This window comes from Abramis brama (genome assembly GCF_963993115.1).
Source record: "Abramis brama genome assembly, chromosome: 6".
Lineage (NCBI taxonomy): Eukaryota > Metazoa > Chordata > Actinopteri > Cypriniformes > Leuciscidae > Abramis > Abramis brama.
The window spans coordinates 21,887,298-21,902,961 of NC_139968.1; the positions used below are offsets into that span (position 1 = coordinate 21,887,298).

Below are 15,664 nucleotides of genomic sequence, written 5' to 3' on the forward strand. Positions count from 1 at the left end.
AATTTGGAACACAACTTGTTTAGATTTTCTTACAGTTTTAGAGTAAAACATGTTTTTGAAAATATACATTTCATATAAAAAATGTAAATAGTATTTATGCATTTTTCTTACCAATAAACTTACAGTTCTTTAACTTTTTTTAAGTTCACTTTTTTCAACTTTTTTCACTTCAGCAATAATTTGTCACGTATCGTCTTTGAAAAGAGATCAAAAGTCTGTGCTCTAAAGCATTCAAGATTTACGAGAGTTTAAGTTGGAAATTTCATTTTCAGATCTATGCTCAAAAAGTGTATAAATGGATTATAACTACTGCATAAATATAATGTAGTACCATAAAACCCTTAAAATACAAATTATTAAATAAAAATATATTAAATACATTAAATACTATAAAATACATTTATTTCACAATAAATTGTTAGTTCATAATACCTAATGCTCTAACATTATAATATACAAGTTCATACTGTCAAAAAATGGCACATCTTTCTCATACCTCCCCCTCAATGGAAGGATATTAACTGTATTGAAAGTTAATAATCAGTGAGTCATGTTTACTGATATCTCTGTTATACTGATTCCCAGCCTGTCCGTGTCTATTCACAACAATGACACCACATCAAGGCGCCGTTCTGTCGTCGGGACTACCAGTCACTGGCTACTTTCCACAAGACATCGATTTCTATTACGAGCCATCGCGGGACTCCAAACTGATTAGGTCCGCTCAGATGGCCTGATGTTTTTTTGTTTTTTTTTCCCGTAAGAAACCCAAGCAGGTGTTTATTCCAGTCTGATGCGTTTTGGGAAACCAGCCAATTAGATATGAATTCATTTAGCATCTATGGTGCGTTTAAAACCAGTCCTAAAAATATGACTTTGTTAGCTGGTCCGCTTTACGTATCGGCCTGATTGTTTTCCATTCATGAGTGATGAACACAAAAGGGCACAGCCTGAAATAAATGCGCTCAGCTGGGAGCCACTAAACATAATAATCATTAAATAATGATCTGCCAGCGTTAAACAGATCCAGTGCAGCCACCACAGCGCTCTGGAGAACCGTAGCGCTGCACTGTTTACACTACGAATGCGGTTGAGTTACACCATGTACTGTAAAGAGGGCCTGGCTGCCAGTAACTCTAGTCACTTACCAACAAAAGCATCATTTCCTGAAAGCTCCTCCCCTCCCCTCCCCCTCGCTCAGCTCCCCTCCCCTCTCAACCACCTTTAGCATTGAGGAACTAAACCACAATCAATATGAGTAAACCTCCATGCACATACCTGTCACTCCTCTTTCACTAGGAAGGGCACAGGGGTCTCACTAGAGCCTTGAAACGTACCTGTTGTGCCGGCGAGAGAGTTGTTATTCTTTCCGCCCATCTGACTTCGGGAATGTTGCAGCTGTGAGCGTGCCGGTTCTTTCTCCAGCACATGGAAAGGATCTGTTGTTTCCAGGAGGTGAATGATAGTGACTGGACTCATGTCACTCATGCAGTTTTGGACTAAGTTTTACGCACAGCTGGGACGTCCTCCGCCCAAGGTAGAGCACGTAAATGTCTTCAGTATGATCCTTGTTAGCATTTTGATCACTTTTATCAGAAATATATGAGGTTGCAGAGTGAGAAAGTCAGGTTTTATTGCCTGAGGAAAGACGTTGGCTAGTGCTCTGCTTTCTTCCCTCAGATTATTTCCTTGAAAAGATTAGAAAATTATTTCCTCGTCACTTTTTTTTTTTTGTCTGTCGCTGGGCTGTAAACTATAATGACTGCCATCATTTTGTCATTTTTAATGATGGGTGTTTATTGCCTGCATTTGTTTGCAGTCATCTTGTCAGCATGACAAACAATAGCCTAACAATTTATATGTTTTCCAGCCTTGCCAATATCTATAATGCATTTTTCTCAATAACATACCTTTTATTATATTTTGATATTTTCTTTATTTTAATTGTATAATTAAATTTGTATAACCTAATCTTGATATATATTTTAAATATAAATATTTCTATCCTTATAATATTATGTATTTTTATATAAATTATATATAGTTCATGTATTTTACAATTATGTGAGTTTCTAGATTCTTCTTTTGCATTCAATTTTGTATTTAGAGCATCATTCTGATTACAATGATAGTAACCCTACGCATGACAAACACCACTGCTGGTTTCCAGGAAGAGGTGGACGCAGGTGACTTTTTGGATTTGGCTCAAATTTGTATTAGCGCTCTTTCTTTCTTTTTTTGCATTAGTCTTTGCACTAGTTTTGAAATCTCATTGCTGTTAAAAAGCATTAATGATTGCGTCAATCTCAGGAAGTGGACGAACCACAGCAAAAGATTTTGAAATTTGACATGATTTTTGCACTTTTTTTTTGTAGTGCACACAGATCTCTCAGTTGTAGATTGAATCTTAGATGAGAATGTCCTGTGTTGCATGAATTTGTACTGGAGGGCACTTAACTTTATTTCAGTCATCATGAATTGTCTGATATTGAAGAGGTTTGGAGCTCTATTTTGGGCCTGTGGCAGGGCGACACTCGTGTTTTACGGGAACAGTGTGGTGTAAAATGCTGTTAAGGCACATTGAGCCTTCGCTTCCCAAACGTACAGTCTTCTTTCTTGCACCTTTCCTCATTTTTTGTTTTTGTTTCTTTCGTTCAGTTGTTTTGTCTGTTCTTTTTGCTTATCCGTTCTTTCATTTGAAACTGTCATCAGTTTCGTTTGAACGTTCTTTTTTAATTTGTCTGTTTTCGCTTTCTTTAGGTTTGCATATGTTCTATTGTTTGTTCACTCTTTTTTTTTAGGTCATCTGTTCGTTCTTACTTTTCTTGTTCGTTTGCATTGTTTGTTCGTTCTTTCGTTTGTTTGTCCAATCTTTTGGTTGTTTGTCTGCTCTTTCTTTCATTCTTTCTTCCTCTCTCTTTCCTTTCCTTCTTTCTTGTAGTTCATTCATTCTTTCATTCACCATTTTATTTGTTGGTTCTTTTTTTTCTTTCTTTAGGCCATTTGCCCTTTCTTCTTTCCGTTTGCCTGGTATTTCTTTCCATTTACATGCTTTATTTCTTGCGGTCATTTGTTTTCTTTCTTTCTTTAATTTTCTCCTGTCCTTTCCTTCTTTTTTTTTCTTATCTATTTCCTTGATCTTTATATCTCTCCTAACTAAATGAAATAAATAGGACATAAAACCCATCAGGAAGCTTGATGTGATAATCTGGCAGTGACGCTTTAGGCTTGTCTGCAGTTTTCCCGTCAGTGCTTGTTGGGAAGGTTCAATAAGTGTCATGCTGTGATGTAACCTGACACATTGTCGTAATAATGAGGCTTTATTACAGTACGGGAGTGTCAGATGTTTCTGTGTGTTTTCTCCTTCTTGTACACACCAGCTTTACTCATTTTACACAAGAGTGCGGCCACCAAGCTTGTCTTGCAGGTGCATATTTTTCCTTATATTTCATACAGGAAACAATTGCGCAGGCTTACAGTAAATGATGCATTTCTGGTGGTCCCCACAGTCGAGCGCTGCCAGCTCATCTCTACCGGGTTTGTGTATATTTCCCCCCTGGCAATGATTTTCAAAGCTCTTCTACTGTAAATCACTGGCTGACAGGTTATTTTTTTGTCATTTTCGTGTCATTTCCAGCTTTTGGTTGTTAAATGTTTATGCTGACAATGCATGGTGGTGCCTGCCGAATGGAAAAAAAAGGCTTTAGGAAACTCTACCATCTTTGCCCAGCTCGCCCCAACCCAAACAGACAATTCAGCATGCTTCAAAGAAGCCATGGTTTTACAGAGCACCTCATCTAAAAACCAAACCAAACTGAAATTGTCCGTTCACAATGCTGGAAAGTGTTGAAGTGTTGCAGGATTTTTCTTGAGTTCAGGTTAGCCTGCCCTGTGGACGAAAACCGTGGTGGGATTTACAATGGATAGAAAACAAATGCAAGGATTTTCCTCAGTATAAGTACCTCCTTCGCGACAACATTGTGTTCGTGTAAGTGCACAAGTGAGCATGTTAAGAGACATTGGTCATGAAGTAACATCAGAATATGACATTTAGTTTCAAGTAACAACTAAATTAAATGTTTAACACACCGCAACAGAATACGGTATGTGAGTCCTTAATACGGTTACATTCACACACAGTTTGGTTATTTACAGGAGCGACACCGCATTCTATAACCAAAATCATCCTGTAAATTTCAGAAAACCCTTGCTGTGTGAACGGACCCGGACTGGACAACTAGTTGCCCATCACGTCACACAGTGCAAGAGAGCCGCTCTGTGCTGCACAAACGCGTGTCTACCGTCCATGTGTGGTTTCGGTCATTTATCTGAAGGTTTTAGATCTAGTCACTGTTCTCCACCGGAGCGGCTCCCGTCAGTTTTGTGTTCTACGCGTGGATTTGACGGATGAACTCGTCAAAAGTGATAACATCTTTGATATTACTTTGGTCACTGTAGCTAATGTGGTTACTGGTAAGAGAATACAGGCTTGACTCCCGTTGTGTGAACGCGACATTTCATACCTGTAAGTAAATGCGGTTGTCAGTCCCAAAAGATTACAGTGTGGCCGTAGCCTATGATTGATTGACTATGAAGTATTTAACAAAAGCCTCATTTAATAAGTCACTGGCTGTTAGACCGCACTGTTTTGCGTATTGCAAATGGCATCATAAGGATATGACAGTAAATGTGTTTTCCTTAATGGAAATGTTTTACTACATGGCATCACTGATCAAGTGCAAGTGATCAAATGTGCAAAGACTCGACTTAAGCATGCTAAAATTTGTTGTTGATTATTTGAACAGTCGGTTAGTTGTTACAGCTCTACATAAGTATAATGAAAGATCAAAGAAGCCAGAGAACAATGATGGATTTCACTGGGACAATGAAAGTGACCCTCAAACCTTAAGGGTGGAACTGTTACTGTTTATGTACATGCTGTTTTACCTCGTGATCATGTGAAAGGACTCGATTTAGTCTGGCAAACATCCATCCTCGCTCAGAAACAAAAGATGGTCTTATTCAGCTGATGTCACTGAGTTCATGTAAGGCCACTCAGTGGTGGGTGGAATGAATTCCTTCATCTACATATTCTGTGTGCACATTACATTTACCTTTGTCAAGTATTTTAAACGGTTAAATGTTTCTCATTTCTTGCTTTCCTTCTCATTTATTAGTTTCAGCATTTTAGTTTGTGCTGTTCGATTTAAGCAAACACATTTCAGTAAAACTGCCACTCCGTCATCCTGAAGCGGGGGAATCCCTGTTTGCTGGCTCAGCAGTGGAGAAAAAGGAGTGGAGAGGAGGTGGCCTGGCCTTCCAGGAAGTCTCGCCTTGTTCCTTGTGGTTGCCCGAGAATGTACAAAGTCAAATTCTGCTGTTGCCAGTTGCTAAGCAATATCCAAAGTCATTTCACTTAGAGAATTGCAGAAGTTTTATGTTTTTGTTTTTTTTGTTCTTTCATTGGGGGAAAAAAGTTCACTTCTGGGATCTCTTTGTTCCGTTTGGCAGTGCTCTGCAAACGTGTCCTCAGAAGTTCAAAGGAAGCATAAAATACGTTACAACATGATTCTGATAGCAAATGACGACCCCAGCCGTTTGATCAGTTTAAATGGGCAGGTTGTGACCTCAGGTTTCAGAATCCCCCACTGATGTTTCTGGCAGCGCTTTCTGAAGTGCTGTCACTACTGAATTGAGCATTTCCTGGGTTTTCAGTGGAAGTAGAGCGGAGATGGTCTAGATCAGGTCCCTGGTGGAACGTTGCCATTCTATATATGGGCATAAATGTGTTTTTCTCCGTTGTCAAGTCATTCTGTCTTCCACAAGCATCCTTCCCATCACAATGAAATCAATGAGCAACAACATTTGAATGCGGAAAGACGTCTTAGCCACTGCCTGGAGACTGAAACACTGTTGCTTAAACAGTCAACTTATTATAATGTGAACTTACTAAAAGCTGGTTGACACTTTTACAGTAAATGCAACATGTGAACTTACTAAAAGCTGGTTGACACTGTTACAGTAAATGCAACATTTGAAACATGAATTTAAAAAAAATTTAAATAGTAATGAATGAATAATGAATGAGATCATAGATAAAAAAGAAACGATGCATGGTCGCGTTTTCCACTCTCAGTTTCATGTCACTGCTTTTCAATCTGTTTATTATCTCCATGATCAAGTATAGAGGAAGTACAATGACTTTGAATTCATGGCTTCTGACAAAACTTCTGAAAGAGCATGCAATCAAGCTCAGATGTTCTCACAAAACTGCCATGACCCAGCTAACATCACAAACAACATGCACACTTTCATATTGCACCGAAGTCACGTTTCCCAGCATCTCTGAAATGCCCCATGCACATTATCAGCGATTTTATGCACATGAGTGTAGAAAGAATACAGGTATCTAAAGTTAAATACAATATTGTGAAGAAAAAGCATTGTGATATACTGTAAGACTGCATCAGCTCAATCCTGAATTTGAACGTATTTTAGATTATAAACAGCTTATTTTGGTGTCTACTTCAGACTGACTTTCTTTTCTTCTTAACTTTAAGAAATTGTTCCCATTAATGAAATGGATCGAATACCACGGCTCCTGGCCACCCTCCAGTTCCTAGTTGTTTACCATTCGCTGGTTTTCCTCGAACAGTGAAGGGTTCTTGGAAAATCTTGGCTGTATGAGGAGCGTCTCAGGCCCCTTCAGATCCCTCACACATTCCACTAGCTTGCAACACCAATTTTACTACAGAAGCCTCTGATTAGCTGAGTGCATTGTCCTTTAAACCAAATCCAGATTATAACGCTGTAGTGTTGCCTGCGACATACCATCTCTGCACTTCATCTGCTTAATAACACTGTGTTAATTAGATTGTGGGTTCAGTGGTTTAAGGTATGTTTACTGTGAATACATTTCACAGCCATCTTTAACCCTGATCTGAATTATATGGTTCTTTATGGCGAAACCGGATCATTTAAACTCCATAATTTGTTTTGAATGTTCCGCAATCTCCACCACATTCAGACCTAGCATTAACGTGTGTTTCAAAGACAGATATTTTATGAAGTCATTCCTAAGGTATGTTCACATTTACAGTTGCTCGGCCAGATTTTGTAGGCGTCCATGTGATTTGGAGTTCTACATCAGGATGAAAAAATTCACAGATTTCGCTCACGTTGGTTGTGCTTCATACATCTCTATGCATTTACTCTATGACTTGTTTGCGTGCAAAATTTCCCGCGCCCTTAGTTTCCATGAAATCTTTTGCGTTACTTTGGACCATGTTGGCAATTAAACTAATTGGTAAATTGTTCTTGTTTTCTTTTCTATCAGGACCTCTCTTGTCTAGATGATCTACCAATCTTCTCCCCTACGACCGACTCCTTATCCGTATACACCAATACTGATATCCTCAGGACTGATGTGACATCCAATGTACCCACGATATGGGACATCAAAACACCAGCATCAGTCCAGGAGGTAAGGCTAATTCCTGACCGCATAGTAGCAGAAACCACACCTGTGAGTGACACACCCACAAACTGAACACCACTCTTATAGTAAAGCATGTGATCTTTCTGTTGACTTTAACTTTTTTTCTTTCTTTCGTTTGTTTCTCTTGTTCCTCATCAGGTGAATTCTAACAGGTTTCAAGGTTCAAAGTCTTTTGATGACATCGCTGCTATCATTAATACACCACCCATAGGAAGTTATCAGGCAAGTCTCAATCAACAGTTCAGTCAAACAGCGAATTATGTATTTTGTTTCTCTTTCTGTTTTTCCTTCTCTATTTTAATCTTATCACGCGTTTACACAGAGACCCCCAACACAGCTAGAAGAGGAAGAGGAAGTCGAGGTGGAGGAGGCTGAGGAGCTGGGTCATGTTGACACCTATGCAGACTACAGGCCCTCTAAATGTGAGCGTTGTTTTGGGGTTTTTTGCACACATTTTTTGGCTGTTAATCACTAGAAGATTCATAATGTTTTTGCTCTCTGTTTTGCTGCCTCAGCCAAGATAGGAAAATCCCACCCAGACCGAGTGGTCGAAACCAACACTTTATCTAGCGTACCTCCTCCAGATATCACCTACACCCTGTCCATCCCACAGACCACCATAAATGGCGGCCTGCTCTCTGCTTTGCAGCTGGAGGCCATTATCTATGCCTGCCAGGTACCCCTGAACAAACTTTGCCTTTCTTTTCCCACAACATGCACAATATTGCCTTTTTTTAAAACAACATGCACAACAACAAATTGAAAGAATATAACGGACTGAACTCTTCCTATGTGAACTCTCACATAGAGACCAAAATATCTAATGTCTAATTTCATTAATTATTTTGAGGCTATTTACAAACAAATTTCAATTGTTTAGATCCTGCACTATTTGTTTTTGTTTTATTTAATTTAATTTATTGTTTTATTTTGAGACTATTTACAAAAAAAAAATATATTTTTTACTTTCTCATCATACTTGGTACAAACAGGCCATTAATATAGTCTTCTTTATAACACTACAGCAACATGAAGTGATTCTGCAGAACAACCAGCGGGCCGGCTTCCTCATCGGGGACGGCGCCGGAGTGGGCAAAGGCCGCACAGTGGCTGGCATCATTTTAGAAAACTACTTAAAGGGAAGAAAGAAATCACTATGGTAAGCCATCTCCAGCATCATCAAGCCCTGTAAAACCCATACCATTGACTCTCCCACATCAAACACAGACTCTGGATCAGTTGCCTCATCCTTCTCATCTCTCCTCCAGGTTCAGCGTCTCCAATGACCTGAAATATGACGCAGAGAGAGATCTCCAAGACATCAGTGCACCCGATATAAAAGTGCATGCCTTGAATAAGGTCACTATTACTGCGTGGCTCAATATGGCAGCCCTGTTGATGGAGATTACGTTTCCAGTGTAGCTCATTCTCACAGACTTTCCCCATAGCTCTGCTCGATGTGTCTAACTGTAACTGTTTTCCGTGCAGATAAAGTATGGAGACACCGCTACCTCAGAAGGGGTCCTGTTTGCGACCTACTCAGCACTGATTGGGGAGAGTCAGGCAGGCGGCCAACACCGAACGCGCCTAAAGCAGATCCTAGACTGGTGTGAGCCGGGTTTTGATGGAGTTGTATCCTTTACCCTCTATAGAGTTTTGTTCATAACATGCAAGGATTTTATAACTTTTTGTTGCCCTTACCCCTTGCAAAATAAAAGCGTTTTTATTATATTATATAATAACAATAATATTATAAATTTTCACTCTAAAATATTATACTTATTAAAATATAAATATTAATTACAATTTTATCTGGTATATATATATATATATATATATATATATATATATAATATTAAAATATACATAATATTACATAATAATATATTGTACAATATTTTTTATATTATTATATCATTTTCTAAATGTTTTTTTCTTACCAGAATTAGGATATCATTCTATCAATATCATTCAATTTAATTCAGTAATTTTTTCTTTGTATATAACTTTTTGCAGTAATATTGTTTTAAGTCAGCAGTAGTGGTGTATTTTATTTTATTTATTTATTTAAAATATATTTATAACAAATATATATAATTTTTATGTTTATTTATAGTATAATATTGTGTTAAACTATTTTTATTTCTTACTCTTAAAATATATTTTCTTATAACTTCAGAAGTTATCTGTGGACTTCTGTGAGAGTCTGTTTTCACCCCCAGTTTTTTTTTTTGTTTGTTTGTTTTTAAACAATCCTCTGTAAAAAAAATGAAGGTGAACATAAAGTTGGCTTTACCCTTGACCACAAGCGACCCATAGATTATATTTGATGAATGCCACAAAGCCAAAAATGCTACGTCCACAAAGATGGGCAAGGCCGTGCTGGATCTGCAGAACAAGTTGCCGTTGGCCAGAGTGGTGTACGCCAGTGCCACAGGTGAGTCTCTGCACTGCAGAACACTTGCAGTACCCCATATTATGCCAGAGGTTTAAAGTGAAGGACTCTTGTGTTTCTCAGGTGCCTCAGAGCCAAAGAACATGATCTACATGAGCCGTCTGGGAATCTGGGGAGAGGGAACCCCCTTCAGAACCTTTGATGACTTCCTCCACACCATTGAGAAGAGGTTTGTATAGGACCACGAACTTGCTGCTGGCAAATATGAAAACTAATATTTTTTTATATGAAATCTGGATGTACTTTTCATTTATAGGGGTGTGGGGGCAATGGAGATCGTTGCAATGGATATGAAGGTCAGCGGGATGTACATTGCACGCCAACTCAGCTTCTCAGGAGTTTCATTCCACATAGAAGAGATCAGCTTGGATGATGATTTCAAACTTGTGTACAACAAAGCTGCTAAACTTGTAAGTTCCGAGGAGAATTATACATTTTTTTTTTTAAGGATTCTTTGGTGAATAGAAAGTTTAAACGAATAGCATTTATTTGAAATAGAAATATTTTGTAACATTGTCTTAACACTCTTTTTATCCATTTAATACATCCTTGCTAAATAATTTTTTTAAACAACTAAACAATCTCCACTGAAAAAGTTGATGTCTATAGAAATAGTTCACCCAATAAAATTATCCTGGCTGCACTTTTCCATACAATGAAAGTGAATAGGGACTAGGGCTGTTAAGCCCCAAAACAACAACATTTTACCATAAAGCTATCATAAAAGTTAGCAGATATATTACAAACCTTCTGAAGCCATACAAAACCATTATTAAACTGAAAATGTATCCATTACTGATAATCTTCCCCTGAAATGACCAAGCTACAGCAGAGGGCAAGATTTTCAATAACAATGGCTAAATTTCAGACTGTTCATCACACAAAACTATCGAATGACTTCAGAAGACATTGAATACAGCGCAATTGTAATATGAACCACTTTTACCATACAAGTGCATTTTTTTAAATATTGGAGTTTGATACCTCCAGTCCCCATTCACTTGGCCAGGATATATGGGTGAGTGAGAGTAAATGATGACCAAATTGTCATTTTTGAGTGAACCCTTTAAATGTAGTACATCAAATCAAGTACCTGAACGGGTTTGTAAAATGGGAAATTATGCTGTGTACGCATATCTGACACAATCTCCTCTGCAGTGGGCGGAAGCTTTGGCTGTGTTCATGCAGGCTGCTGATGAGCTCTGCATGAGCTCCAGGAAGTCCCTGTGGGGTCAGTTTTGGTCATCCCACCAGCGTTTCTTTAAATACCTCTGCATTGCCGCCAAGGTGCGCTGCCTGGTAGAACTGGCCAAAAAGGAATTAAAAGCAGGAAAGGTCAGTCACATTAGAGAGCCTGAATTCTTCCTAATGAAACATTATTTGTTGCAATAGGCATTTTACACTCTTTCTTTCTTCTCTCTAGTGTGTTGTGATTGGTCTGCAGTCAACAGGTGAGGCTCGAACCAGAGAAGTCCTTGATGAAAACGACGGACGCTTAGACAGATTTGTGTCTGCTGCTGAGTAAGTGAATTTTGGGGATCATTGAAACCTTTCTTAAATATACGGCCACCTTATGACTACTTCTTTCCAGAGTAGTGCTCTTGCAGTTTCAGAATGATAGAAAAGTTTCTCAATATTTGTATTACTGTGGTCATCACACAGTCCATGTATCATTCTGAAACCTGTGTAAGTGTTATTTGATAAGAACCACTTCCCTAAGCTAATGCCAATTACACAAAAACTCTTTTTCTGCCTTAACACAATAACGTGTTTGTGGTTTCTCAGGGGCGTGTTTCAGTCTCTAGTCCTCAAACACTTTCCATCAGAGAAGCAGAGGAGAGAAAAAGGAGCGGTGAACAAGAGGAAACGTGAGTTGTGTCGCACACTAGTAAAGTTGTCCATACGTTGCCCCGTCTTTGCTTTCTGCCTCATGGTTTGATTGAACGTTCTCCTGCAGGTAAGCCACGGGGCCGACAGCCAAAGCAACCCCGACACGGCACTGATGTAGTTGGAGTTATCAACATCAGCGATGACAGCAGCACTGAGTCTGATGTCTTGGACAGTGACTCCAACTCCTCACCTGACTCGGTCCAAGACAACAGTGATGATGTCATTTTTGTCGATCAAACTAGCTATCAAATGGGTATGTTGAATGGTTATTTTATTGTGCAACTTATATTATCTCCATTTATCCTTTAATATAAGTGTATTCTATATTTTTTATGCTCTATTTCTTCCTAAGCACGCTTAGAGGAAATGAAAAAAGGGCTTCTCAACAAAATCGCTGAGCTGGGAAAAGAACTACCACTCAACACACTGGATGAGCTCATCGATAAATTTGGAGGTCCAGAAAAAGTATCAGAGGTTATTATTTATGTATTTGTTCTAGTGGTCCAAGGATTGTTATACCTCAAAAACAAAAAAACAAGGTTGTGTTAAAGCGCTAAACATGCTTTGTGTATGCACCCAGATGACGGGACGTAAAGGCAGAGTGGTGCGTCGGTCTGACGGCACTGTCCAATACGAGTCCCGCGCTGAGCAGGGCCACACCATCGACCAAATCAACATCAAAGAGAAAGATCGCTTCATGAATGGAGAGAAGGTGAGAGCAAGTCTCATCAAGGAAATCTGCTACCTTTAGACTCTGATTTCTTTTGTGCATTCAGTAAAATGTTTTGCCTTACTCCATTCAGGTGGTAGCCATAATATCAGAAGCGGCCAGTTCAGGTATCTCACTTCAGGCTGACAGAAGGGTGAAGAACCAGCGTCGAAGGGTTCACATGACCCTGGAGCTGCCTTGGAGTGCGGACAGAGCCATCCAGCAGTTTGGTGAGTAGCATTAACTCATGTTTACCAACCTCTGACCTTGTCATCAAAACTCTCTTCCCATAAAGAGTGCAACGTACCACAACCTCTAACTGACAACCCTTTGTGTTCTTCAGGTCGCACTCATCGTTCCAACCAGGTCACAGCTCCAGAGTATGTCTTCCTTATCTCTGAACTGGCGGGCGAGCGACGATTTGCGTCCATTGTGGCAAAGAGGCTGGAAAGCCTGGTGCGTCCTTGACATGCAAACTCCTATTCTTTTCTGACTGCAAATGGTTCATACACACTGTGTTTAACATGTGGTGAATTATGGGCCATTCATGTCTTATGGTTATAATGGAGTGATAATGTAATGAGAGATATTCCAACTAGGGATGTGCCCAAAGCCCAAATTCAAATTCGGAAAGGCATGGAAAATGAGTAATGCATTCTACGGAGCCCCAAAAGGGACATGGTTAGGCTTGCTGGAGTAGTTGGTTACATTACAGTACATTAGATTTCACTTGTCACATAGTAGATAGATAGTAAGGATAGATGACTGCTACTCCCTATATACAGTAGGGCTGTGCTCAGAATATCGATACAACGATACATGGTCATGAACTCCTGACGATGCGCGTATCGATACAGCAGCTGCCATATCTATACTGTTGTGCTTATGTAGCCAATTCAGGGCTCGAATTTCGGCGCGGGTATTGCGCATAATTTTAATCATTCCTGCACTTTAGCATGTAGATTGTATAAGTAAATTAATCCACACAGACTATACAATCAGATCAGTCATTTTAAAACTTTCTGCGAGATGCAATTTCACAAAGAGCATGAAGCCTTGTTTGTACTTTCGCCTGGCTCCGCAGCGCGAGTCTCCGCTGCCTGCACGCGCACCTCCCCAAACGGGCGAGGCGTTTATACTCGACGCGCTCACAAACAGCTCGCGAGTAACAAAAGTTATTTTTCGTGGATTATGTAAGGGTTAATGCCCGACGAGGTGTCCATTATCAGGTTTTAATGGACGACGGCGAGGCATGCGCGGAGGACGGTTGCCTCCGCCGAAGTCCATTAAAACCTGATAATGGACACCTCGAAGGGCATTAACCCGCTTATACCATGGTTACTTACGAAAGAAAGAAATATTTAATCAATTAATAATACTTTAATGTGTTTTAGAGTAAAAATCGTGAGGGTTTTTATTTATTAAGTCGAGCGCACTATTTAATATCTCCCGTATACAGGCGTTGCCAAGCAACGTGGCCACAGCGACCCGACCGCAGCAGTTGATCAGTGAATTTGAGCCTGCGCAATCATTTAGAACTGTCATCAGGCAAATTGACGGGACGCCTTTCCTAGGTGTCCATTATCACTTTTTAACGGACACCCTGCAGCCAATCAGAATCGAGTATTCACCCAGACCATGGTATAAATCACTTTAACAAACAAAAACACGCAAAATTATGTCAAACATTTCGGTCTTGTTGAGTATCCTCTAAACACAGTCGGTTATGTCTTCAGCATAAAACGCATGATGGGACAGTATAATGAAATCAGGATCCGTGCACTAGCTCTTAAAGGGACAGAAGCCATATGTGTCTGTCATTGATATTGTTGTCAAAACAACAAAAGATAGTTTTAATTTGAAGAATTTGGATTAATAGCCTATGTATTTAATTTAGTCAGGACTAAAATACTACCCAGTGTTATTTTGCATTTGATTACTTTATTCAGTTTCTAGTAGCCTATTTCTGAATACTAGTGCTAGACCTATTCAAAAAATTTTCTCTTTATTGGTAGGCTATCTTTATTCTATTGTATTTATTTGCGCTACTGAAGGAAGAGCCATTTTAAGTTTTTTTGTGACAAGTTTTTTATTTCATTTAACAAAAACTAAATAGTTTTTCAGTGATCACAACTGTTATAACACTGGTTATACAAGAAACATATATTACTGTTACTAATCTCTGAAATTCCAAATTGATCCATATCGTGATATGTATCATATCGTGGCTTTAGTATCGTGATGCGTATCGTATCGTGACGTTGGTGATACACAGCCCTAATATACAGAGTACGTGTAATTGCAAATTCGTGAATTTGCGTGAATTTAAAAGCGATTTCAATACCCCACATATTGATTACAGCTCCCCGATACCCGCAAATTATATACAAAAATAATTACTCGTATTTTACGTATGTTTTCCCATCACTATGTCTATAGGGGCTCTGTAGAATGCGTCATTTCTTTTCCAAACATAGTAATCGGCTTTGGGCACATCCCTAGTTCCGACTTTAAAAAAAAACTTTTTGTTCCACTTCCATTCCGTACTGGTCACATACTCTTACACATCATGCACATACATCTCTCCTCTGGTGCTGACATTTCTAATCTTTGTGTTTGCTTTTCACAGGGAGCTCTGACTCATGGTGACAGGAGGGCCACAGAGTCTAGAGACCTGAGCAAATACAACTTTGAAAATAAAGTGAGTAACTGTTTCAAATAGGACAGTAACACTGTTAAGAAAATACTCAAATAAGTCATGTACTAACCCGTGGTCTATTTTGGCTTTTCTTCACAGTATGGCACCAAAGCTCTGGATAAGATTACCAAAACCATCCTTGGTCAGATTGAAAGCAAGGTACCCCCTCCAAAGGACTATCCTGGTGGCGACGCCAAGTTCTTCAGTGGTAAATGGGCTCTATTTTTGCATTGCTCTCTTAAGATGTGGATCAGCTAGAACATTGATCTCACCAAAGCCACCAATGCCTCCTTATCTTAGACATGAAGCACGGTATGGTGGACGTAGGCATGCTCTGCAGTCAATCACGGTTGGGCATCAACACTGAAAAAGGTGAGGTTTCCACAAGAGTCATATCGTACATTTCATCACAGG

The 15,664-nt window shown here is 39.3% G+C and overlaps 1 protein-coding gene across 2 annotated transcripts in view; it reads left to right on the forward strand.

The window, feature by feature from the left end:
* Positions 1-15,664, forward strand: part of sbno2b (strawberry notch homolog 2b) — a 46,023-nt gene that overhangs the window by 25,114 nt on the left and 5,245 nt on the right. The window contains exons 1-22 of one of the 2 annotated variants that reach the window (XM_084117546.1): positions 1,243-1,537; positions 7,337-7,483; positions 7,637-7,720; positions 7,821-7,920; positions 8,014-8,174; positions 8,524-8,657; positions 8,767-8,857; positions 8,987-9,130; positions 9,818-9,935; positions 10,017-10,122; positions 10,210-10,363; positions 11,112-11,288; positions 11,377-11,474; positions 11,739-11,821; positions 11,911-12,096; positions 12,196-12,317; positions 12,424-12,555; positions 12,647-12,782; positions 12,896-13,008; positions 15,182-15,253; positions 15,350-15,458; positions 15,551-15,622. In XM_084117546.1, the coding sequence (XP_083973672.1) occupies positions 1,460-1,537; positions 7,337-7,483; positions 7,637-7,720; positions 7,821-7,920; positions 8,014-8,174; positions 8,524-8,657; positions 8,767-8,857; positions 8,987-9,130; positions 9,818-9,935; positions 10,017-10,122; positions 10,210-10,363; positions 11,112-11,288; positions 11,377-11,474; positions 11,739-11,821; positions 11,911-12,096; positions 12,196-12,317; positions 12,424-12,555; positions 12,647-12,782; positions 12,896-13,008; positions 15,182-15,253; positions 15,350-15,458; positions 15,551-15,622 (2,617 nt within the window). In that variant the 5' untranslated portion in view covers positions 1,243-1,459. Of the gene's footprint in view, positions 1-1,242; positions 1,538-7,336; positions 7,484-7,636; positions 7,721-7,820; positions 7,921-8,013; positions 8,175-8,523; positions 8,658-8,766; positions 8,858-8,986; positions 9,131-9,817; positions 9,936-10,016; positions 10,123-10,209; positions 10,364-11,111; positions 11,289-11,376; positions 11,475-11,738; positions 11,822-11,910; positions 12,097-12,195; positions 12,318-12,423; positions 12,556-12,646; positions 12,783-12,895; positions 13,009-15,181; positions 15,254-15,349; positions 15,459-15,550; positions 15,623-15,664 lie in introns of those variants that run through there. The other variant, XM_084117545.1, reaches the window with a different exon arrangement.